This window comes from Heliangelus exortis, chromosome 14 (assembly GCF_036169615.1).
Source record: "Heliangelus exortis chromosome 14, bHelExo1.hap1, whole genome shotgun sequence".
In the NCBI taxonomy this organism is placed as follows: Eukaryota; Metazoa; Chordata; class Aves; order Apodiformes; family Trochilidae; genus Heliangelus; species Heliangelus exortis.
The window spans coordinates 2,041,912-2,068,311 of record NC_092435.1 but is presented as its reverse complement, the minus strand read 5'-3'; the positions used below and the strand labels follow the sequence as shown (position 1 = coordinate 2,068,311).

Sequence of the window (26,400 nt, the reverse complement as noted above, 5' to 3'; positions counted from 1 at the left end):
ACCCCATTTCATCACAGGCTTCTTTGAGAGGACATAATTATGTTGGGTCTGTTACACGTACTTGTGCAATTTGAAGTTTAGCATTTCCTGAGGTTTAAGTGTTTTACTTAGCAACCCTACTGTACGATTAATATAATTGTTTTCTATCATGCATTAATTGATTTATTCTTTAGATGGGAATATAATCCAAACGAAATAAACACATTCTTCTTTGCACACTGGGAGCCAGCCCAGAGGTTTGCTGTTACCCCATCTCAGCTCTCAAACTCTAATTCTTTCTCCAAAATTTGAAACTCACTGTTAGGCATTTCCACAGATTTAAACACAGATTTTATCTTTGTTATGATTGGAGGCAAAAGTGCCAAAGCAGCAGGTATTTTGAAAAACTAAGCACCATTGCAGAGTCCAAAGGAAAACTCATTCTGGCAAAATTTGGAACCCAAGTGTGTAGGTCCCAGGGGTTTCAAAAGGTAGTCAGTTTTCATGAAGGATTTAATTCCTCAAGGGTTTTTGTGAGCATTTTTCAGCACTAATACTAGCAGTTCCTCTGTGGGAACCATTTTATTCCAGTCCCTAAGCATAGCAGGCTCCTCATCAAAACCCTTCTCTTCCATTTTAGTAAGCTTTATAAAAATATCTCTGAAGGTAATTAAGCACTTAAACTTCCTTTACTATAATAGGTTTATGGATCAGTTATCTTAATTCTGCCTTTCACTGCTATCCATGCTTGTAATCTTGCTAACCATCTGACCTCTTTCCACATTTAAATCTATTACAGTCTGGATCTGAAAATGCTGGGAGGAATTCTCTGAAATGATACAACAACACTGGTTTAGCTGAAAGCAATTTTTCAAGCCCGCTTGCATTTAAACATTATTTACCCACTCTGAAAAAAAAAAAAAATCAGAAGAGGGAGAATGCAAGGTTGGTTCAGATTACATAATTATACCATGGAAGTATTAAAAAAAAAAAAATCTCCACTAAAATCTCGAGCAGCTTAACCAGTGTGATAGACTGGAGCAGCTCTGCCATCAGTGCCCCCAGCTGTGTTGCTTAGCAACATTTTAATTCAAGAAGAATCGAAGGAGATGAAATCCCCGTGGAGAGGGAAACAGAAATAAGAGGGCCGTTGACAGATGATCTGAGTTGTTTCTTCTAATATACTGTGAAGATCACTGGCTCTTTTCATGAATGATAAATGGACTGTACACAGATCAATGGGTTCAGCAATAAACTGGAACCAGGCTCCATGTCTGAGGTGGTGCAGGCCGAGGGGCCCAAAGATTTACTCATTTAGATGATTTGGAATGTGTTTTCTCAAAGGTTTCACAAGACAAAATTGATATGAACATTTGGTCATCCCTTGCCCTTTTCTGGTGTTGGCAAATAAAAACTGGTTTGGAAAAGGAGGCTTTTCTTTCCTTTATTTTTTCCTGTTGTTTCTTGTTCCAGACAGGGAGAGAGAGCTTGTGACAAAGGGGCCAGACCTCAGAGGGGGCAGTGAAGTAATCACCCTGAAAGAGTGGTTCCTAAACACTTGTGGCCATTAAAAATAAACAACATTGATACCACTACCTGGGCCAGAAGTATTAAAAACCTGTAGCACTGTCTCTGAAAGGGTCTGGCTCCTGCAGCCCTCTCCCCCAGCTGGGTTTGTGTTTCTGAAGAGCATCTGCAGGTTGAGGTTTGCTTGTGGCTTCGTTGTGCTTTGGTTTGTTGCTTAATTGTTTTTTTTTCCCCCACCCCTCTTCTGTTTACAGGCTGCTGAAAAGACAAAATTGAGAAACATTCCTGTAAAGTAAGTTATTTTTAAATCTGTTTGAAAATGCAACTTGAACAAAGTTGTTGTAATCACTAAAAAGACCAGAACAGTAAGAAGGGTGATGAAAGAGATTAATAGAGTTCAGTTTGACCCCAATCATAGCTATAAAAAGGTCAGTATCACCGAGGAAAGCTTTTGATTTCTCCTGTGTCCCTACTGATTGCACTCCCCAAGTTTCATCCAGTTTCCATAAATTAATGTGTTGTCTATGAATAGCTGCCAAATACTATCACAATCATGCTCCATACGTAGTGCTTCTAGCCTTGGGGAGGTTTGTACATGCTAAAAAGATTATGATTTTTAATTGCAATCCTTGAGAAGGTCTGACAGGGGGGAAATAACTAGGAATGTGCCAAATGATTTCTAGACACATGGGAATATTTTGCACCTATGTATCAAGGCTTTGCCATCCTGTTGATTAAGAGCTCTTTCTCACTCTGTGTGTGCATCTCTCTCACCCCACAGACACAGGGATGTTTCTGTTCTTTATAGCAGGGCTCTGTGAAGGATGAGCAAGCTACCAGGGAGCAATTTCCATGGCATTTTATGAGAAGTTCTTAAATCTTAGGGCAGTATCACCAACACTCGAACATATATCATGGAATTAAGAAAGTTGCTATATAGATGTCTTGGCTCTTTGAGAAAAAGCATTTTCAGTTAATGTTACTAGCAATCTGTGTTTAAATAATTTAAATAGTTTAGAATTCTGTTTAAATAATCACTACTCCAGGCTTAATGGTCTCTTATGTACAAATAAAACACATTTTTAGCTTCAGTAGGTAATCATTGCTATTTAACTAAGTCCCAGTAACTGTATAATCCTGTGGTTTTTTTATAGCAGTTTGCTGATCATCCTGACTTTTAGAAAGGAGTGGTTTTGTGTTTGTAAGAACATGAACTAACAGGACCCTGAAATCATTGTGGTTCAGCATGCATAACAAAAGAATACAGCTCTACTTCTCACTTGGCTTCCATTATGTATAGTCATTTACACCTTAGAAAGTGAACACCAAATGGATGTGGAACACTCCTTGGAGTGATTAGGCAAGATGCAAGATAGTCATAAATCGCTCTCTCTTTATTCATTCTTTCATTCAATCTGATAAAAATTAGAAATAGGATCCAGTGGGGACCTGAGAGCACATGAAACTTCTAATAAGACAAGAGACCTTTCTTGCCTAGAGGGCTAGCTCAAATTCAGTGCAAGCTGAATTAAAGTCATTGTTAGCTGATGGTTGTTTAATAGAGAGTGTGAAATGATCTGTTTTTTCACCTCACATTCTAGAGGATCCAGGAGTTGCAAGGTGATTAGAGTTCTGGGGAATGAGTCCAAAATAATTATCATTCATTCACTTCTTTTTGAATGTTTTAAGTCCGTTTCCCAGGAATGGCTCATCTGAATTGAGTTTTCCTGCACATGACAGAGATATTGAGCCTTGCAGTCATTAAACAGCATGTATGTGACCAAAAAAATTGGGAGGGGTGGGAAAGGGTGGGTTAGGTGAAATTATTCCTTTATGAAACTTGAATAATTCTAACATTTTGGAATGGAAGAAGGCCAGATGGACAGCCTAGCTCTTTCCAACTACATGTGCACATCTCATCCTGCCATGTTTCCCTCACCTGGTTATTTATTTTATTAACATCTCTTCAACTGTGTTCATGGTGGCAGCTTCAATTAGTACTGTAGGAAATCCATTATCCATATTAATTACATATTAAAACAGTTGAGAAATCTGCCTAGTACTTTTCAATGACATGTAACTGTCTAAGGTACCTGTATACAATTACATTGTATGGTAAAATATTGCCTCTTAGGGCAAAAGTAAGATTATTGCCTTTAAGATGGCAGTAGTAGATGTGGATTACATTTGTTCGTACAGCTCAGCCTTGTCTAGCTTTTAGTCCTTGCTTTTGTAGCTCTCAAATGTCAAAGAGAATTTCACTTGAATTTTAATGTTCTTCAGCTATGCAAAATAAAGTTAGTAGCTCCCATTGTCATAAGGGCTGAAAGCTGTACAGATTCCTTCTACCATATGTGACTTATCACATACATTTTAAAGAACACATTTCTGTTATTAAGACATATGTGATAGTACACTTCTGAAAATGTGAATTGCTTTTGGCTAAAAGCCCTGCAGTAGCAAGTTGAGTTGAATCTAACTGCAGTTGACATCTGTTACAATATATATATATATTTTACATATATAAACATACAAATAAAATATTCGCAGTTGTCATTAGCATAAAAAATTTCCTTGTTTTCACTTTGTGGTGACATAGATCTTGTGTCCCCAAACTGGCATCAGAAATCACTCCCTTTTAAAGGCTGTGGTTTATGTAGAGTCCTTGGACAAGGCCTGTTCAAGATGTTAGCTTAGGAGCGTGACGAAGATTTCTGTGTAAATGGTCTATTTAGTTTTCATTGCTCAGTTTATTAATGTTGCTGGCTTAATGTTCAGGAGGAAGTTTACTGTTCTTTTTGGCTTGTTTAATCCCTCCGGCACTTAACACTTATGGAGGAAAAAAAAAAACCAAGGAAGTTTCCTTACTACAGTTCAGTAAGGCAGCCAGGCAGATGGTCTCTTAATGTCCAATTGTCTCTACATGCTTAGACTGACTGCTGGGAACTTCCTGAGGGGTAAGGTGTAGGCAAGTGACATTTGGCTTCTTCAGAAGAGATTTTTTTAATGAGGACACATCCAGAGGAAATAATCAAGGAAATAATCTTCTATATATATGCTGTTATTTGATCAAGGGCTGGGAAAACAGCAATATCCTTAAAATTCAATGGCAGCTTTGTTATGAAACCCAACTGAAGCTCACACTTCCCAGATATTTTCCCCGACTTGGGTAGGCAGTGGGAACACAGATCAGCATAGAGGAATCATGCACATTGACTTGATGCACATCACTTGACTTTTAGTAGTGGATTGAGCTCCAGGATCTCCTCAGATTCAGGCACAGTCAGTTTTATGCCTCACTATCAAGTATGAATGCACTTGGCTTGGCCTGTCTGCTGGACTTGCCTGTCCATTGACATAGACTGAAGGCCAGCTAATCCAGTGCTAATCCAGTGGCAGAAGGTAGAGGAAGAAGAGCAGCAATTACAGAAGCATCCTCCCAGCCTCCCCACACAGCTTCTCACATTTGCATAACCACACATCCTGTGGTAAGGAGGTACCAATGAACTTCTCCTCCACGCAAAATCTCTTTTGAAATGTCTTTGTACTTCATATCCCCACAACATCCTGGGGTACTGAGCACCCTGGCGTGTGAAAAAAATACTGTCTTTTGTTTGACTTCTACCCTTTTCCTTATCTATTCATCCACACAAGTCATTCTTCTTATACAAAAGAGCAAATGATTGCTCACTGTTCTTGATTACGTATCTGTGTTGTATACATCGAGTCTTCCTCCTCAAAAGCTACTAATGATGTTGTTATCCCTTAACTGTGTAAGCCCAGCAGTGAGCTAAGACAGACACAAGGCAAGTCTCAAAGACAGTGGTTAGGAAGATAACTTGTTTCTTTTCACTGTTTCATATATTTAAGAGATAAATTCTTTGCGTGGCAATGCCCTTCTGCCTAAAAACTGGAGATAATATGACTCTAAACAATGCTCAGATTACAGTCCCTTATGAACAGCCAGATGGATTTCGTGGTAGAATGCTGGCATGTGAAAGAATGATTTGGCTGAAACCTGATGTCGTCCAACACTAGAAAACAAGACAAGTTTTTCAATAGAGAAATAATTTTTTTTAAGTGGAAAATGAATGAGAGGGTCCATATAGTCCGTGAACTGCTGTAGAACTATGAAAATAGTGGAATTCACTTCTTGCATCAGGGAAGAAAATGTCGCCTTCCTTGAGTGTCCTTTATACCCTCTTCTTTTATAGTTCCTTTAAAAATCTTCAAGAGAAAGCAATGGCATTTTCTCCCAACACCTGCATATACTTAAATTTGCTGTAGATTTAATGACTTCCAGAAACACGTTTCGGGATTATAGCTTGTGTTAAAATCCTGCTGCTTTTTATGTTTTCAAAATATGTTTGTTCTTCATCAGCCACAAGTTTGTTAACCAGAAAGTCTTCTGGTGTTTATTGCCTTTCCCTGCCATGAAACTCATCTTCTGTTCAGAAGGGCATCTGCCATGACTTTGCATGGTTTTCTTTCCCAACCATCACTGGCAATGCAATCCATTAACATTTGATATCTTGACATTTCGATTGACCTCTCATTTGCAAAGCGCAGTGGTATTTTTCCTGGCCTTTTCATCCTTGATTATACATGGGATAATTCTAACTGTTTCTACTGACTGCACTTTAAAAAATATCTTTGTTTTACCAGCTGGAATTGCACCTAGTTTCTCCCTCCCTGGACAAACCTTGCTCTGCATGGAAGGTCTGAGGTCTCAGCAAGTCATGCAGAGCCAGAGGATTTTCTTATTGACTCACTAAGCGGGAGGGCAGGCAGGTCAGACTCTGAGGGTCAGTTAATGTATGCTGTAATAGTAGTAACCATAAACAGATCTTTTGCTCCCTTTGGCAAAACTGCAGGCCAGCCAGCTAGGTCTGAAGGTTGATTTGTCTTTAGCCAGTCAAATCAGGCCCTTGTAACCAGCAGAGGTATGAAAGGGGCACTGTGCTGTTGGTGCGCATGCTGAGCTCTTCCACTTCAGGGTTTCTTGTGTCCTGTAGTTTAAATAAGAAAGAAAGAAAAAAAAGTATGTCACTCCTAGGTTGAAAAAGCCTCCCACTCATGGATAATTGTAGGGGAAGATGGCCAAATATACATCTATACATGTGTATATATACATACATACATACAGACTATAGGTACCAATGGATCTTTGTGTTATGTGTAGCTAAAGGGCATTTGCTAAAGAACTCAAAAAGAATCAAAGAATTAAAGAATCAAAAAGTCCAAACCTGCTACAGCTCTCATTCTCAGTAAAACTCCCAAGTAGTTTCCACACTACCACCTGGTAGTCTCTGCTTCTAAACCTTCCTTCCTGATGTTTCTCCTCAGCCTATTTCTGGAGAACTAATAAATCAGCCAGCACCAATTCAATTAGTTCTAAAAATCCATTACAACACAGTGCCTAAACTGCCTGCCCATATTCATTTCTGGAAGAAATCCATTCATATTTATGTGTTAATACTTTAAGTCCAGCATGTGAAAGCACTCAAATCCCCAGTAGAAATCCTGGAAAAAGGCTGCTTACAGGCAATTATGGACAATGTTCTTTAGCTCCTGATCCTCCTATTCTATCCACTTAGACATCTACACAGATGCAGAGTTCAGCCAGTGGGATCATTATATTGCAGCAATAGTAAAGTCCTTCCAAAAATTCACAAAACCCCCAAATAGCCCTGATTCTGCAAGCTGGGGAGTGTGACTGCATAGACATGCAACACAACAGGTTGGCACCTGCAGTGTCACTGGAAACCAAGGCTCACATGCTACTGTTGGTTTCCAATAAATTTTATTTAGTAGGACTACGTTTTCTCAGCAGAATGTGAACTCTAGAAATGTTGCAAAGGATTATTTTACTCTTACAACTAAAAGGTTATTGTTGGCAATGGATTATAGAACTGCTGCTTTTAAACTGTTAGCAAAGAAACATACATATTAAATCCTTTTTGATTATATCACATTAATCCCTAAATACTGATTTTCATGTAAATTTTGACTCTTGCAAAGCTCTGACAATTCAGCTATCCCCATGGGGTTTTATCAGAGCTCAATTGCTTCTTTAGATCTTTTTTCCTTTTTGCAGTACATTTTGCTTTATTCCAAAGTCATCACAGCAGCAGAAAGATGTAGTACTTTAGACACAGAATAATAAGAGTCCATTTAATATTTTACCTTTACTTTCTGAATTTGTTCCTGTGACACATCTTGTTAGATATATTTTTATCAGTCCAAAGGATAGCCACAGTAGGACTATTTTTATTTCTAGGGAAATGATGCATGATAACTACTGGCAGGGCCCAAACCAGTAAATCAGTCCTATTCCAACCACAGAATCTATCAAAAGTCTGTAGCCTGTGGTAATAAGTTATAATTTAGTTGACTAGCAGTTTGGTTGGACTTAAAACTGTACAAATGAGTCGCATCAGCTAAGTCCTGAAATATAAAATAGTTTGTGCTTTATTAAGGTTTTCAGCTACCACCACAACAGGTACCTAGAGAGAACACAGATTTTTCAAATAGTCGCAATACATATTTATAGTGAAATGTTTCCGACTTGATTGTATAATTTATAGTAGGTGGTTAAATTACCACACGTCCTCTGTGTAGTGCACAATGTTTGCTTGCAAGACAAGGAGGTGAACAGACTCTGAGAGCTCATTTAATCTCATCTCATTTCATCTCATACAAAGCTGAGCACACACCATCAATACCAAGCACCGCGTGTTCCCCAAAGCTGCCAAGCCAGGCATGTTGCTCAGTAGCCATCCCAAAACTTCAGACATCTAGAGAAACCTTCTCTTTTGTGAATTTTTTTTCTTTTTTACAGGGACTTAAATATGCTACTTAAGCACAGCTAGTCATGCATTTGTTTAAAATTTACCAGCAGCCTTGTAGCTGGACAAAAATAAGTATTTCCGTTTTAAGTGCATCACTTGTCAAGATGAAATTTAGGTCAATTTTTACAACTTGTGAAAAAGTGAAATTTTGATTTGAACAAAGCTTTTTCCTTGCCTGGTTCATTCTTTTGACAGCATCAAAAGTCAGGTAGGGGCAATAATTCTTCTGGTTTAGCTCATATTTACTGTTGACCAAAGAAGGACCACTCTTTCCTCCTCACTTACACCGTGGTTTTGATAATTTTACATTTTATGTTTGCTGTTCTGATTGTTATTTTTACTTTTGAGTTACTTAGCATTTATTCAAACAATTATTTGGGCCTTTTCTTAAGTAACAGCTATTTTCTGTCTGTGATCTTTTTGAATTAATGCTTTTAAAATATGTTTCTGAGCAATTAAGATACTGCAAGGAAGTAACAAATGCTAGCAAAATGCAAGGAAAGGCCTCATCCTGGTATAAATGATAGAAGCTTTTCTGCTGGTTTAATACAGTTGGCTTAATCCAGCATAGGAGTCAGCCTTCAGACCTCATACCCCTGAATTTCACTGTTACACTGTTTTTTTGCTGCTCAGAGATGAGTAACAAGAGCAAAACTTTAGGTAGTGGTAGTGTAAGTATACGACTGTGTGGTTTATTTAGGTTCGAACACATGCAAAACACTTTCCAAATGGAGATCCCTGCCTTGGAGAATCAGGTAAGAGGCAGTGGAGACAGCTACCAGGCTATGGCCTTTAACTGAGGATGTCTTTTAAATTTGTAGGCCTGTATCTGCTTTCTTTTAGACTTCAAACTCTGTTTCACTGCCATTTTACCTAATTTTACGTTTGCGTGTGTGGAGAATGAAGTTTCCCTGCTCTTCCTGGCTTGTGGCCTCATGGCAGTGGATCTGCCATGATTTCCTTCTGCCAAGGTTTCCTCTGCCTTGTGGGGTCATGAAAATAGGGCAGAATCAAGGTGATGCTCTTTGCTCTCACCTTTTACATATCCAAATAAAGTACCTGCCATGCAGCAAGCAGTTCTTTACTATGGCAGAGAGGAAGTGAAATAAAATAAGACCATGTGTCTTTCAAGCATTTTTATTTTTTTTTAAAGTACAACCAAAAGAAAATAATGATCTTGTGCTAAGTGAGAAAAGTGGGAAAAAATGCAGTCATTTAGTATAGATGAATACAAAAGAGAGGTAAAAGCTAGATAATGTTTCAGGAAATAACACTGCTACAAGGTTAATTTTGCCTAGTACAACATTTCCTAGTATTGAATTGCCTGGTATACTCCCTCAGGGATTGCTCCTGTGCTTGCAATAATCAAGGCTGGTTTTATTGGAAAATCACCTCTGGATGAGAGACATACTCTAGAGAGAACTTTGCATGGGTACAAATAGGTTTTTGGTGCCAGTGCCATGTTGCCCAGGCCAGCACAGTTATAGTTCCCAATCTGTCTGTGCATTCAAGCAGCAAATTCATTAGCAACCCTTCTGGCAGGATAGAAAAATAGACATATTAGGGAAATTTCCTTTGAATTGTTTTCAGGATTTGTTGGATAACAGTTCAGTAACCAAATTGCGCCGCCTAACAAAAACACTCAATATTTTTATTAATAGTGGCAGGGAAGCTGCAGATATTCCTTTAAGTGCAGAACACTTTACCATAACGCTATGTGACTGGCAAAGATCAGGGATGAAAGAGGAGGTTAGCATTGGTGAAGAGGGGTTGCTCGTGATGTCTGAGCTGATTTTTGTTTTGTGTTGTGTGTCGAGGCTGTGCTGAGCCACGTAACTCTTACATTACAGATGTAATAAATGTCCGAGCATCGGCTCATCCGTCAGACCCTGCCAGTTTGCTGGCTCTTTAATTGTAGAAGTGGGCCATATCTTGACAGCACTGCATTCTCTCTAACTGGGGGACCTAAGTTCAGATAGATGTAGCAGCTTCCAGGCCTTGTCAAGTGGAAACTGAGCATATTGTAAACAGAGAGCGTTTTGCCTCCAGCTGGGAGGAGGGACACGTGGAGCGCCCGCCTAACAGGGTCCTTCGCTGACCTTGGAGTGACTTTGAGTGTGGGGAGGCTGGGGGAGTGCTGGGAAAAGACTGATTCAGAGAGACAGATGAGTGAGGAAGAAAAATCAAGGAGATTGGCACAAGGACAGCGGGAAAAAAATCTTTCTAAAGAAAGCAGGAAAAATTTTTACGCTCAAGGCCGTCACCGAGCCCTTATAATCAGGATTGTCTGTGCCACACACCAATAGTAGTGAGAGGAAAAAATGGTGGATGCAGCTTTTAAGCTAAGGTCTGAGCAAAAGCTACTGTTCTGCTGGGGAAAAAAAAAAAGCACATGGACAAAATTTATTAAAGAATTAATTACACTAAGCTCCAGGAACGGGAAAAGCTAAACATTAGGATTGTGAGAAATAATCTGTATACTCCTGTTTCCTAATTCCCATTGTCTTCTTGATTGTTTCCCTGTGAAGAGTATCAATCATAGTAAGCTATTTAGAGGCAGAAATAAGTGGCATATGGCTTAGCACTTTTGGGTCTAGCAATGAGGTAGCAACCTTCTGCAGTACAACTGTAGTTGGGTTCCCAGTGGGCTTCACTTTGATGATTATATATATTGAGTTCCCTGTGTCACTCAGAGACAGCAGAATTTCATACAAGTTGGTGTTAGCTTCCTCTCACTTCATTTCAATTTTCTATAACCAGTGTCATTACATGTAACAGTTTCTTCATAATGAAACTTCTTGTCAAATCAGATTTGTCTTTCAAGTGGGAGAGCACTGTGAAAAGTCTTCTTCCAAAATACTGATTTCTGGAAAAAATCTTACCAGAGTGAAAATGTGAGAGATTATTTATTTATTTCTCTTAAAGACTCTTCGGTGCCAAATCATTCAGAAATACTCGCAAAAAGGCTTTAGTCTTGCATTTGGGGATGGTATTAGTACTCTTTACAGGGTTTACATCAACTGTTTGCTGAAGTCTTAAGTAAGCAGAAAATATTTTTTGCAGTCATATTTGAAACTGAAACTATGGTATTTAAAGCAAAGTCCTATGTAAGTGGAATTATATCAGAGGAGAATTTAGACTTCAGATATTAAATGATCCCTTCCTATTTCACCACAGCAGCTGTTAAATACTAATGTGGTTTGCTGACACTCAACTGCTCCTTTCCTGGTACTTCCCTTCTCTCCATCAGCTCATCCCCTGTCCCTAGGCAGTGCAGAGGCATCTGTGCAGGCAGATGGAGGGAGCCAAGTGCTTTGCCCACTGGAGAACAAAGGCATGGGCCCTCCTGGAGGTCAGGGGATAGGGAAGGGAAGGGAGAAACTCAGACAGTAAACATCCCAGAACATGCATCATGAAGTCAAGTGTCTGCCAGCTCTGGCAGATTTATATCCGGAGAAATCTGTTGCCTTAGAGAAACTTCTACTTCTTGTGGTGCTTAAAGCTGTATCCTCCCCAGTGAGCTGAGATCTCAGTTTGCTCTTTGGTGCCCCTTCTCTGTAACATTTCCAAAAGGGGGGAACTCTTTGAAGTCCCACCCGTGTCACACAACCTGGCCATTGAGCCTCACCTGGTACCTTGCCCTGCAGACCTCCCACTCACAGGGAGTGTGCCAGAGAGCATCCCAGCACAAGCAGTGTTTCTAAAAAAAAAAAATTATGGGTCACACTTTGATGATGAAGCACTTGCTGTGATTCCCAATTAGTCTTAATATGCTGTAAGAAGAGAGACTGCAGACAAATGTCTCACAGCTTTATAAGCCTGACATTTACCAAGCAGCAAAGATGATCTGGCTCTCTGCATCACATACCCAGGACTGCCCATCCCATAGTTTTATTTCTTGGCAGTTTCCTACAATTTTGTGAAATGGTTTTTTTTTTTTTTAATGTGACAAAGTCACTTCAATTACACAGTCATTATAAGTTTTGCCAAGGTTGACTATGGATCATTTTGTGTTCATTAGAGCACAAAATTAGAATTTTCATTGCAGCAACTGTAAACAGTATTGGCTCAAAGGAATCAAACTTTTTTCCCCCTCATAAATTCTTGGATAAGTAATAACTGAAAACTTCCATGTTTCTTTTAAAGATTTTTTTTTTAAACTGTCTTCTGGGTTGTTGGGTTTTTTCCTTCTTCTTTCTAGCCCTTGATATATTTGTTTAACTGAATAACCAGGTCCATTCAAAATGATGGCATTGGATGAATGAGCAGGTGCAGTCAGCGTGTTTCTAACCCTGTGAATATATTATTTCTTCAACTTCTTCAATGTCATAGCTTGGTGCTTGTCACTTTAGACACAGTCAGGGTAGTAAAAACCATAAATGGGCTTCAGAAAACAACCCCCTTTCAGAAAATACTTCATCATCTGCTTAAGTCCCGTTAAGCTTTCACTTAAGTAATCTTAGATTTTGTTTCTTAAGTAATAATTAACTTTTTAATTTAATATTCTCATGCATTTATGAATATGTATGATTGAGTTTTTTCATCATACTGACATAAATATTAAAAAATTGCATCAAACCCAATCATTTTACATATTAAAAAATTAAGCAAATAGAAAATAAATCCAGCCCAGTGTATTTCAAGCACTGGAGTAGAAACAGAAGGGTTTCTGGCAAAGTCCAGACTATCAAAAGCTTTCTGAAATAGCTCATGTATTTAGTAAAATAAGATCCAGAAAAGCATCTTGGGCAGAATGAGGTTACATTTTTCATTATTTTTAATAGTAATTTATTTCAGGTTAGTTTAACCTTCTTATTGCTGATTTAGCTCACTAGAAACAATAACATATTAAGTAGGGGGAGACTGCTTTGTACAAAATACGACAAAAATGTCTCATTTGCTAATTTTTGGGGCTGAAGGTGAATGTGTGCTTCTCTGTCTCATAAGATCAGGGAATTTGTGCTGCTCCTCACTTGTGCTTCACTTGGAAGAATTTCTCTGTAAAACCTGGAGCTACAGTGGATGGGGACAACAGACATAAAGACAGATCTCTTCCTCTTAAGGAAAAGTGTTTAACAAGATAATGTACTATTTGCATTCCAAATTTGCCATTAACACCCCATGAACACAGCCAAATCATCCAAGTGCTAGATAACACATTAGATATATGTAGTTAAACTTCTGTAGATTAAACACAGGATTACAAATGTGGTAGCATGGCTACAATCAAACATTTTCTAGAAATCAATGTAATTTGAATAGCATGAGGGTTCATTGAAATATTAAACCTGGGAGGTATGTATTTATATGAATGCATGTGTGTGGAGTGCTAATTAATAAGTGGAAAGATTTAGCAATTTTGGGATTGTAGAAGTCTTATTGTATAGAGTAGAAAATTTTCCTTCGAAACACAGAAAGGTTTGATTCTGCAACTTTATTTTCAGCCCTATAATTTTACACTAACTGGCAAAAATTAGCAAGCTAGAAGTCTAAATATCTGTGTCTGACATGCCTTTTGAAAGAAATATCAAGACAAATGCACTTAGTGAAACAGGACTAGTATGTGTAAAATATCTCTGCTTTTCTGCACATAGGTTACATTTAAGTGAGGGAAAGGAAAGGAAAATCCTTCAACTGCAGTTTTTCTGTGCTCTTTGGAGTCTGGAGTTCTCTAAAATATATTTCTTTTTAACTTCAAGGACTTTCAGACTGTAAAGAAACGGGCAATGCCAAGCATTCCTTCTCTCCCAAATGTGATAATTTCTGATCCAGACAGCAGCTCACTTGCATTAATGTGCTCAGTGATCTGGGGGAAATCAATAAAACCATGAGGCACAGTGAAGGGGGGAGGTGGGCCTTCCACATTTATTTATTCTGGATAAATGGGGACCATTAATCTATCTGGAAAATATGGAATTTGCAGGGAAGAAACCACAGTTGCAAATTTGGCAGTTGCTAGCATGCACAGATGGTCTTTCAATGTTTTAAGATTTTCCAGTCTTTTGATATTGATACCAACATTGAAAAGTAGCCTGTTTGCTAATATTTATCTAGAATAGCCAAAGAAAAACAACACTGCATATTTTGGATTGTTCAATGTCCTCTCAGTGTATTTGCATAAAGTTTTTTAATCTTAAAGGTAAACTTCTTGTTCTCTGTCTGTCTTGGGTTATTTTAAGAAGCTTAGTTGGAGAATTATTTCCTAAAATAAGACAGACAGACAGTATATCCAGAAAAAGGCATTAGGAAGATAGAGACTTGTACATGTGAATTATTTTGGACAAATTTTGCAGGCTGGTAGTCTGAATTGCTTCTGGTACAGATAATACATTTCTGTAAAGGGGTGTTCTCAAACCAGGGTGTTGAGTCCCTCCTTGCTGAAGTGTTTATTCTTATTCTGCTGACAAGCCCTGATTTTCAGTGACTGTAACTTCACTGAAGCTGGGAATCTGACCCTGGCAATGTCTCCATTCAGTGTTTCAGGGCATGAAGTCAAGAGGGAAGGATAATGTCATCTGCTTAATTTGCTTTGGGAATGTTTGGTTGAGTCTTGAAAGACCTCGCTGAAATATTTCACAGAGGAAATCACAGAATAATTCTAGCCAACTTTGCTTTGAGTTTATTCTCAGCAGACCCAAAGGATACAGGACATTGATGAGTGTTCAGAAATGTGCCTTCTACAGCACTGTACCTGTGTACATGTGCACAGGACAAAGGCAGCTTGGATTACAAACAAGCCAAGGTATTTTGTATTAAAAATAAGTAAAAAATGTTGGGGAAAAAGCAAATTAAGAAAGAAAAAAGAAAAAAAAAAACCAAAAAAAACCAACTCGGTGCACCACCAATTTTAATCTGATGAAAAAAAGAATCTGAGATGCAAAAAAAAAATAAGGCAAAATTTTAAGATGTGTGGCAGAAACGTTGCATGTTGCCATCTCCAGCATATTCAGGTGTATTTGTCTTATTTATATAGATCTCTCTGAAGAAAGATAGATAAGGAGACAGACAGCTGTCTGATCAGTCAGGCAGACAGATTGGTAGACAGGCATATCCATGGCAGGATGTTAGTTCTGAGGCTGGTTTGGTTTGGTTTGGTTTGTTTTTTTAATAAAATAAGGCAAATGAACGCTGTTTTGCCAATATCTACCAATGAGATAAACATTTCAGAAGAATTTTAGATATTATAGGAAAAATTTCTTATTGCTGTTCAGCAGAAATCTTCCTTGGCATAGAACAGACCTAGAAGCCCTTTTCTGCTTCAGTGAGTAGGTCCCATCTTTGATGCATAAAGCCAGATTTCAGGTACCACCTCAAAACCAGAATGTAGTTTTGTTTTACAGGCAAGGATTCAAAATGTAGAATTTTATTTCCCAGCTTCCCAAGAGCCATCTTGTGTAAGCAGGCACTTCAGCTTCTGCCATACCTGTCATATAGGGCAGAAGAATTAAGCCATATATTTGCAAGCTACACTTCTATTTATTCATCCCAAGGGAATGGTTTCCTTTTTTTCTACCACAGGGTTCCATTGAGTGATGCTCAGTGTGTTATCCACTATAACCAACCAATCTTTTTCTGGAAGTTTACCTCCCTGGTCATTCTCTACTTTATATCTTTGCTGTTGAATTTTCCTGATACACTGTAGTATCCAGCACTTGTCCACATTGAATTTTATCCTGTTTTTTTTGTTCTGACCCATCCTTCAGGATACTTACACACCTTCTGACATGGGTGTTATTTCCTAATTTAACAAGCATACTCCCAGCTCTCTCCAGAATGTTACTGATATTCTAAAATGTCCATGTCTATTGTATAGTTATTGTGACAGTAATCAGGCTGTAGTCTTGACAGGTATTTCTCACAAAATAAAAAACAAGGATGAGGTATAGTGCTGATGAGGACTTGGGCAACTGAAGTGATATATAATGGATAGCTCACCAGAATGGATCAACTCTTTAAATTCTTTAAATGCCTGCATGTCTTCCACGACTTCTTATTGAAGTCTGAAGTTCCCAGAGCATATGAACTATTCAGCTTTTTTTGCACATATGTAGATCTTTCATTTAGCAAGCCACAAAAATGCACAAAAAACTCCCTGCAACACATTTCAAAGTTCTTCAGCAGCAATTAAAGGCTCCACAGCTCTGATGGTCTATTTGCTAACCCTTCACATAAGAATTTCATGAAGTACTGCCTGCTGTCAATGTTCTTCCAGTACTGGCAATTCTTTACTTTTATATGTTCCTATTTTGTCATGAAAATTGTACTGTAGAAAATCCCAAATTTCTTTCTAGTCTGTGTGACATTTAAGAGGGTAGTGCAGAACCTATACCACTGAGGGGCAGAGATGCAAAAACAAAGCAAAAAAAAAAAAAAAAAGAAAGCAGTTGGCAGCAGAGAGAAAGAAGTCAGACATCAGGCTAGACTTAGAAATGAGCATGCAAGATTGTTGTTGTGTAAGCAAAAGCTGACCCTGGTCAGCTCTAACTAGTGTTATCTTCACTTATTCCAGATATTGCTAGAGGAATTCCTTCATTTCTTTAATATCAGCAAGCAATTCATCTCGACTTCACTCATCAGTCAGATACAATCATATCATCCCTCATGCACAGACTCCAAAATTCATCCACACATTTCAGGAATAAACGCATGGATCTAATACTACATCTAGAGGATTGCTCCAGACATATACTCTAGAATATGTACTTCAGCTTCTCTTTTAAAGGGAGCCATTTCATTAGCTAAAACAACCCCAAACATATAATTGTGCTTTTGTCAAATGATGTTTTAATCACTGCTCTAAAAGTCTTGGCTGCAAGGTGAAGGATTCCCTTTTCCTTTTGTCCTGTGTCTTCCACTGCAGCAAATTTCTTGGTTCCTCTCCTGAATTTGCCCACATAACTGGCATATGGAGACCTAAACACTGCCTCCACCCCTAAAGCTATCTCAGACCCTCAGTCTCCTACTTTTGCACCATCCTACAGGAGTTCTCTGGCATTTGGGGAACACCAGCACAGCCAAGTTCACTTGGGTGGATGTACAATGCTGGTCATATTTATAGCATTTGTTTTGTTCCATCTTCAAAACAAAATGTCCTGGAACTCAGCTCCAAAGCTCTGTGGGGTCATTCCCCTGCTTTTTGTGTGTTCCTCACTGCATCTGTGCACGTTTGATTGGTTTATTTTGGTTTGCCTGTGTTACCTTGATTGCATAACTTTTACCAGAGTAAAGGCAGAGCCACGAGCCTGTGGTTTGGCCTAATACAATAACTCATTCTCTGCATAAAAGCATTTCTGACTCATTTTTTATGCTCCATCAAAGATTATTCTTTTCTTGGCCCATAACCATTGTGAAATGATTAGTCTTTTAAAGACAAGTGCATATTTCCAACACGAAAACACAAAGAAATGAGTTTTGTTGTCAGTGTACCCAGGAGAAAATCCATCCTCTGCCATCCTCACAACTGAGAACTCAGGGAACAATTTTACATCCATTTTTTCCATTTAGGTTCCCAAGTGCCTTTGTGTGTTTGCTCTGACCTTATGCTGGAAGAAGTTACAAGTTACTAGCAGTCATCTTCTCCATATTTTTCCTGTGCTCATAACTCAGTGCAGTGGAAACTCTCCAAGTTAATTAGCAATGCAGTCCATATATAGCAACCTGCACTTGAAAATTCAGTGTAAAACACCAACCTTCTTTAAAGAGGCAAACCCCATCAAGAAGATGGGGTTATTGAGAGTCCTGAATCTGTTCTTCATAAGCTTTACACTTTGTTCATATACTAGACTGCATCTTAAATATAAGCCTATCATCAGGTTTAGCAAATCGATACTGTAAGAGTGTGAAATGGTCCCCAGAAATCTCCAGAATGCCATTTCACAGTAAAAGCAATTGAAAAAGAAGCTGCAGTAGAATATCTTATGAGATAGCCATTTAGATCACAAAAGGATCATAAAAGTCAGAAGCAGTTTGTTTGAAGCAAGGTTCATAATATAACCATACAGAGCTTGCTGGGAAGAAGAGGAAAATTGCAAACCAATTTGTGGTTACGGCTTTTTCTGTCAATTCTACAGGGATTTAAAACTTGTAAAAGGTGGAACTTCTGCCATCTTACATTGCTCAACTAGGAAGAGCTCGCTATAATCATAGCAGCTAAATAAACACCAATTATTGAAATGCAATATAGTCTTTATTAGGTTCAAAGCAATTAGCACTGCTTTAGTTCATTTACTACTGAGTAAGGTGGTGTCAGACAGTGGCATTTGTCAGGAATTCTCAGAGCATCTTTTAAGGCTTAGCTTCCTATACTCTTATAATATTTTGTCCACTAAGTTTTGATACTTTACACATAATAAAGGCATTAATGAGAGCATTATAAGGAATGTTTCTGTGAGCAAATGCCACCTGAGCATGTCACCTGCTTCAAACACTTAGTATCACGTAGCAACATATTTCTTTAAAAATTATTTTGTCCTAGTGCAGAATAATAGGAGCAGAGCATACTAGAGGAAGTCGTATGACACAAAACAAAAAAAATCATCACCAATAAAAAAACTTGTTCATTTTGTCACACCCATTCAATTCTACAAGTAACTTGTGCACACCTCTTGAATTAATATGTTATCTTTGTTCCTCAGTGAGAGCTAACAGATGCCCTGGCTAGCTGGAATGGACTTAGGTCAGATTTAAACAAATCCCTCCGGTGTTGGGAAATTTAATTAGGTTCCAGTTACAAATTCTTTAATTTTTTTTAAAGAAATCTTTATGATTCGTGATTGATTAGAAAATAATATGGAGCCAGTCTACCTTCTTCTTTGCTTACTTTAAAAACAAAACAAAACAAAAACCCAAAAAAACTGGACAATTAAAATGGTTTCTGTTTTTTCTTCTGCTAAAATTCCCCCTTAAAGAGTGGGCACTGCTTTAATAAAGATAGAGGAAATGAAATTACAGCTATGTTGCACTCAATCAGGTTACTTTGGAGAAATGAAAAGGAATACTGCCTCCTTTAATACCATTAGAAGGATTGATAGTGCAGAATTCTTTTCAGCTCACAGTGCACTGATGACTGAGAGACCTGATGCCATTTACCCTTTGATTACCCCTGTGTGCTGTGTTGCTGGGAAATGTCTCAGTGATGAGTTGTGGACACAGGGGATGGAGGGTTAATGTGCTGCCATGTACTGGGAGCATTTCTGTGTTCCTCACCAGTGCCACCAGGAAGCCCAGGGCAGGGCTGCCCTGGGAAGTAGTGGATTCTCCATCCCTGGAGATATTTAAAAAGAGCCTGGATGTGGCACTCAGTGCCATGGGCTGGGAACTGTAGTGGTAGTGGAGCAAGGGTTGGACTTGATGATCTTTGAGGTCCCTTCCAACCCAGCCAATTCTGTGATTCTGTGATTCTATGACAAGGAAACTGTGTTCAGATGGAGCTCTCATGCCTTGGGATGCTCTCCATAGTACCACGGATGGACTGGGACACAGCCTTAACTCTCCTGCATCACTCCAAGAGCCAGAAGATTGTGCAGGGTTATTCAGTTATATGGGGTTAGGTTCTAATTACATTATCTTTAAGTGCTGGCTTTCTTCAGGACTTCATAGCCATATAATATATCCATATAAGTGAAAATATGTGGGCTGCATTTTTTTCTGCTACATTCTAGATTACTAACCCTGGCCAATAGCAAGGAAGCCAAGCTAGCCTGCACTGAAAGGACCATGTGGCTGTCTGGTAGTGGAAGAACACCAATGTTTTGCTACCTACCTCTGCATAGTGTGGCCAAAGAGTCCCTTTTAATGCAGATTCACAGTCACTGTCATACTGGGGCTCCTTGGGCATGAAGCAGAACAGCTCTGCAGTGGGACATAGCATTGCCCCAGGATCAGGTTATTATTGGGTTGTGTTCACTAAATGAGAGCTGGAAGTCTTTTATTCATCTATGTATATGAACAATGCATGTCCTTTATGCCACCATTTGTTGGGTGTATTGGGAAAATTATTGGGTTCTTCAGGTGATTTTTGCTCTAAGAAGCATGTGTCAATTTTTTGGTCTTTCATAGCATTCTGTTTCTCTCTTAGAGTCTGCTTTCTGGGCTCACCGTGGGATTGTTTTTCAGTTTTGCACACATTCTTGTGTCTGAAACAATGAGAAAAAATGCACATTAAAACATCTGTTGTAATCCATTTTTCAGAGACAGAAAATTACAAATAGCACTGTAACAATTAATTAGTAACCTTGTTCATCGTATAAACTCAAATCATGCTAAGGCAGCTTCTTTTCCTTTGCATGATTTGCACCATTTTTATCATCTTATGTGACTGACGCTGCTGAAATAAATTTCTCAACATGGCTCAGAAAGACAAAAGCAAATTATCTCTTTCCCCAAGTGAGTGTTAATGAGCAGGAGGCTGGTGTTCATCATCTCTAGCACTTCTGGCAATGTCCCTTGTTGCAGGCTTGAAAAAAAAAAGAAATCTTAATTATTAAATGCCACTAGACAATCCTTTGTCCTGGTTTCTGGGTAGTCAGAGCACTCTCCTAGCACAAGGCCGTTGGTCTCTGTTAGGCACATCAGGAGCAAGGTCAGTGCAGTGCTGCAGCTGGCAGCTGACTGGGCTGGCCAGCATGTGTGAGAAGTTCACAGTGTTTCATAACACCAGAAAATACTCCTGACAAGTTAAAATCATCAGTAGACTGGAAGCAGAGGGACACAAATGCCACTGATATCAGGATGTCATTGCAGACATAATGCACAGCCCTCAACTGGCATAAAGCAGCACATCTCCATTTACTTCACCAGATTAGCATCATTCTATGCCAGTGTACCAAAGCCTCTTCTGTCAGATCTCTACTGATTTATTTGGAGTTACCCCAGCACAGAGTTTTGCTTTTAAGAACTGCAGAAATAGAAAAAGCTGACAAGAGAAGAGGGGCTAGCAGCTGAAGCCATGAGGTATGAGACAGAGGGAAGACTGACAGTTTCTTGCTTTGGAATAAGCAAGATAATTCTCAAGATGAATGATTTTCATTTTTTTTTTTATCCTACTTATTTCATAGAATGTAAATAAAGGCTTGACTTACATAGTTAAGCTTATCATAGCATTAGGCTCTCCAAGTAGGGTCAGGAGTCACAGTGGTGTAAAACCAAAACAATTCAACTTCAGTGAAGAAAATACCTATTAGATTTTTTAAGAAATTGCTTCTTTCTAGCTCAATGTTAGGACTTCCAGTCAAAACAGACTTCTTATTACTAACATTTGCTTTAAAAAACAATGTCAGCAATGAGAAATGGGACCAAGGGACTATGTCAGTGCCATGCAGCTCTTGCTCGTGTTTAGAGGTACAGGTCAGGCACTTTACATCCATTGGAGGAGATCCTCTTCTAAAGCTGTGAAAGAAGGAAGAATATTATGATGCCTTGCCATTTTTAAGTTTGGTGGCTTTTCCTTACCTTTTTTTTTGTGTGTGTGTGTTTCAGAGCACTTTGTGGCTATGGCTTAGGATGAGTTCCAATTCCCAGTCTAGTTAACACGAGCTGGATTGGTTCCTCCACGATATGTAGTTGTAGTCAAGTTCTGTGTGGAAACAAGGAAATCTGGTTGAACACATGCCCACACTCATTGCGTGGCCCAGACAGAGACAGAGGCCCCTTCACACTTCTCATTTTGCAAAATGAGAAATTTTGCAAAAAAAAAACCTCCCCAGCCAGCGTTCCGATAAAATCTTCCAAATGTGAAGCGAGTGAAGTGTCTGAAAGTCTGAAAGCCTGAAACTGCTTTTCTGTGAGATGCAAACAGTACTGTTGAGTGCAGTGGGGGCTGATACAGATGATGACAGTGATGTTTCAAAGATCAAACTTCTGTGAGCCAAACAGGCAGCACAGCCAGAAAGGAGGGAACATCTCTCAAGGAGATACAGGGTGGGCATCTATGGGGTGAATTTTCCCCCTGTGCTGTGGCAAGTGAATCTTTGACAAGAAAAAGATGTGTGTGGGAGAGCTAGATATGAACACATGCAGGCATTTAAAAGGGCATTAATGGTATCCTGGATATATTTTGCTGCAGCACTGGTCTGTATTTAGAAAGCAGGAGAATTTGCTCTGGTAAAGTCTAGTCCAGTGGCCTAAAAGCAAGAGTTGAAAAAGGAATCCTTGTGTTCCATGCTTGCCTCCTTTTTCCCCAAAATCTCTGTAGTTTTGGTCAGGCAATTCAGAACTTTGCAGCCTATGTGCCAAGATTTAGACATCTTAAAAATCCTTATAGAAACAAGAAGTACTAAAGGTTTTGCTTGGGCTTCAGTTAAATGTTGTGGGAAATGCAGAGGAATTTGAATAAGACATTTTGTTGAAGACTTCATATATTGAATAAATATATCAGGTGTTCTCATATATGTGTAAAATCCTAGGTGGCATGCCAGTGCACAGAAGAAAATCTTTCTCATAATTACATCACTGCAAAACCTAAATTTGATTCTTCTTGGTCTTTTTTTGAAAGTATGTAAAAAAACAGATAGCTGTTTGTCATGCATAAGAATGAGGGAAACTCGAGTGTCATCAGAAAATTTGACAATTTTTTACATAAAAGAAACAAAAACATATGAATTGAGCTATATCAAGTGCTTTTTTGTAAGTATCTTCAATCAAAAAATATTTTTACAGTCTTGAAAAAAACCATATTTTCATTAAATTGATTGAAAGGCTCCTTTGGCTTCGCATTGCACTGCATAAGACATCCCTCATAAAGAGGATGCAGCCAACTTAAAGCTCTCAGCAGGGACTGCACTCTGGGCTTCACTGATTATATAAAACATTTTAAGTGAATTTAACGGAAAAAAATACTTCAATGTGAAAAGAAATGAACTCAAAATATTTTATTTGAATTTTCCCAGTAGAAATGGGACTTTGGAGGGGAGCTTGAAATTTTCTTGCAGGTAGTGGTGTCAATTTTAATGGGAATTTCTTTTTGTGGGGTTATCCTGGGGGAGAAGAAGCCCTAAGAGCTCTGCTATGTTTCCCATAGAAGAAATAATTAGCATTGCACTTCTGAAGTCCTGCTGAGGAGGGATCTGTGCTTCAGTCTTCTGCATCACCACTGGAGCACCAGACCCTTCAAATAAGTGCAAATAGATTTCAGTACCCCCACTTGACTGCAGGACATGATCCGTTTGCAGACGTCTTCAGGTGATTTGGGGCATGATTTTAGGTGATTTTAGGGCTGTGTCTTTAGGTGATTTTGGTTTGCAGCAGTAGAGGGGTGAAGAGCGATGCAGATGCTCAGCTGCTGCTCAGCAAAAGCAGCTGGAGCTGATGTGACTGAACAAAGAGGATTTCTTTCAAACCCATTGGGCCCAGGGTGATTACTGAACACCACAATCAGGGTTTTTTACTTTTTTTTTTTTTTCTTTTTTTTTTTTTTTCTCCTTAAGTTTGATTGCCCTTGCATGAGACTGGAAGTCAGGGAAAGGGCTGTGGCAGCACAGATTCCTATGATCTTCCCATTCCATGTAATCAGAAGAGCTCTGCAATTGAATATTTCACAATAATCACTGCATTTTCAATGGAGGTGATATAAAAGCAAATATCAAGGCCTCTGGCAGACAAAAGCAGAATACAGAGGGAAAATATGAAAATAGCAACTTACTTCAGCAATAAAGAGAGTATATTTTATACTGCAGTTTTCCTTTTTGTTAAATCATGACTTTCTAGTAAATGACATCCCAGAAGATATTTATCAAAGCAGGAAGGCACTAGAAAGGAGCACCCTGCATTCACTTTAATATTTCTCCTTTTCTTCTGACATTTTCTTGCCTAGAGATCTAATTCCATTAAATATGTACATTTTTGACTGGAAGACTTCTTCATGTATCTTTCAGATGAATCTTAAAAGTACATAAGGTCTGTAGGGCAGGTTTTTTTAAGTGCAAATGAGGCGCACAGTAGAATATTGTCTATGAGGCTTTCCAAATTATTTATATTCCTGCAGTGCTTTACCTTTCTCTTTCTGTGATAATGATAAGGAAGAAGGGAGACTCCAATGCACCTTCTGTGGAACACTGTCAAACACCATTAGTCATATTTAATATCTGACATGCAGGAACTTACTTTGGTTTATATCCATTTTTATTGGATTTATTAGACATTATCCTGTCTGAAACTTTCTCTGATCCCATAGAGCATCAAAGTGTTTAAACCTGTTAGGCCCAGGATTGGTTAGTGGTAGAGCCCCCTTATGCTCTTGTGAATGGATATACATTAATATTCTCTCATTCAGCCTACTTTGTAGTACATGTGAATATGCTGTAGGAATAATGACAGCTAAATGCTGTGTTGGCCCCCAGCCATGCCCACTTCTCCTCTGGCTTTCTTCTGAAGCTTTGTTCAGAGCTGGGCCAGTACAGTGCTTGAGAAGCCTGGGCCACTTGGGCTTTGTAGAAAGTAAAGTGTGGGATGCCCAGGTGGCTCTTTTCCCTAAAACACCTTTGAAGCAATGACCTGACATCATGTTAGAGGCCACTGGGCTGCTCCAGATTTGGTATAATGCAAAGGTCCTGGCCATTAAAGATTTCATTGGTTGATTGTAAGAATTTGAGTTAGGGGTTTTAATCCTGGTGTCCCAGCCAAATTGCTACCTAAGTAATTATAAGCTGCCTAAATGTCACAGAATCACAGAATCATCCAGGTTGGAAAGGACCTCTGAGATCATAGAATCATAGAATTGGCTGGGTTGGAAGGGACCTCAGAGCTCATCAAGTCCAACCCTTGCTCCACTCCCCCCGTGGTTCCCAGCCCATGGCACTGAGTGCCACATCCAGGCTCTTTTGAAATATCTCCAGGGATGGAGAATCCACCCCTTCCCTGGGCAGCCCATTCCAATGGCTGAGCACCCTCTCCATCAAGAAATTCTTTCTAATGTCCAACCTAAACCTCCCCTGGCACAACTTGAGACCTCTTGTGCCCTCTTGTCTTGCTGAGAGTTGCCTGGGAAAAGAGCCCAACCCCCCCCTGGCTCCAACCTCCTTTCAGGGAGTTGGAGAGAGTGATGAGGTCTCCCCTGAGCCTCCTCTTCTCCAGCCTCAACACCCCCAGCTCCCTCAGCCCTTCCTCACAGGACTTGTGCTGGATCCCTTCACCAGCCCAGTTGCCTCCTTTGGACCTGCTCCAGGACCTCGATATCCTTCCTGAACTGAGGGGCCCAGAACTGGACACAGGACTCGAGGTGTGGCCTCCCCAGGGCTGATCATCAAGTCCAACCCTTGATCCACTACCACTGTGGTTCCCAGCCCATGGCACTGAGTGCCACATCCAGTCTCTTTTTAAAATCGTCCAGAGACAGAGAATCCACCACCTCCTTGGACAGCCCGTTCCAATGCCTGATCACCCTCTCTGTAAAGAATTTCTTCCTAATATCCAACCTAAACTCCTCTGGAAGACCTTAAGTCCATGCCCTCTTGTCTGCCAGTGCTGCTGCTCGTGTCACCCTCTTCCCCTTATCTCTGAGCATCTTGAACAGTATTTCAGATCCCACAACTGAGTAGTTTATCCTCACTGTAGTGCAAGTGGTCTTAGCTGTGGTTTACCAAGAAATATACAGGAAAGTGGTTGCCTTTGTGTAACTGTTGGCTGATTGCATGGGATTATTTCCTCTTCACCACTCTTGACTTTCAGGTGGCACTAAGGTCTGCTGTTGTAATTGCCAGCAGCTTTTGACAGGGGTGAATTCAAAGAATAAGTCATCTAACTTTTGGTCTCTTCAAGCTTTGAAAAGTCATAGTCCTGATGTAGAATAATATCAGAATCTTTTACCTGTTCTAGGTCTTCTTTTGCCTGCTGATTTCTGCTAAGTGGTGTCTGATACCATCTCCCATCAGCTCAATATGTTCCCAGAAGCACTTGAATTACGGCAGGTTTAGTTGCACTGTAATCAGTGTCAGGAAAAAGAAAAAAAGAAAAAAAAAAGTTTCATTTTAACTCTGAAACTGCAAGAACTTCCCCGCCATGTTTTGCCTTCCTTCAGGCTGCTCTCCACACACAGCCTCTGTCCCCAGAT

At 39.3% G+C, this 26,400-nt stretch overlaps 1 protein-coding gene across 8 annotated transcripts in view; it reads left to right on the top strand.

The window, feature by feature from the left end:
* AFF2 (ALF transcription elongation factor 2) overlaps positions 1 to 26,400 on the top strand; it is a 339,493-nt gene that overhangs the window by 258,529 nt on the left and 54,564 nt on the right. For all 8 annotated transcript variants that reach the window (XM_071758001.1, XM_071757997.1, XM_071758000.1 and 5 more), the window contains one exon: positions 1,761 to 1,798. In XM_071758001.1, coding sequence (XP_071614102.1) covers positions 1,761 to 1,798 — 38 coding nt within the window. The remainder of the gene's footprint in view (positions 1 to 1,760; positions 1,799 to 26,400) is intronic.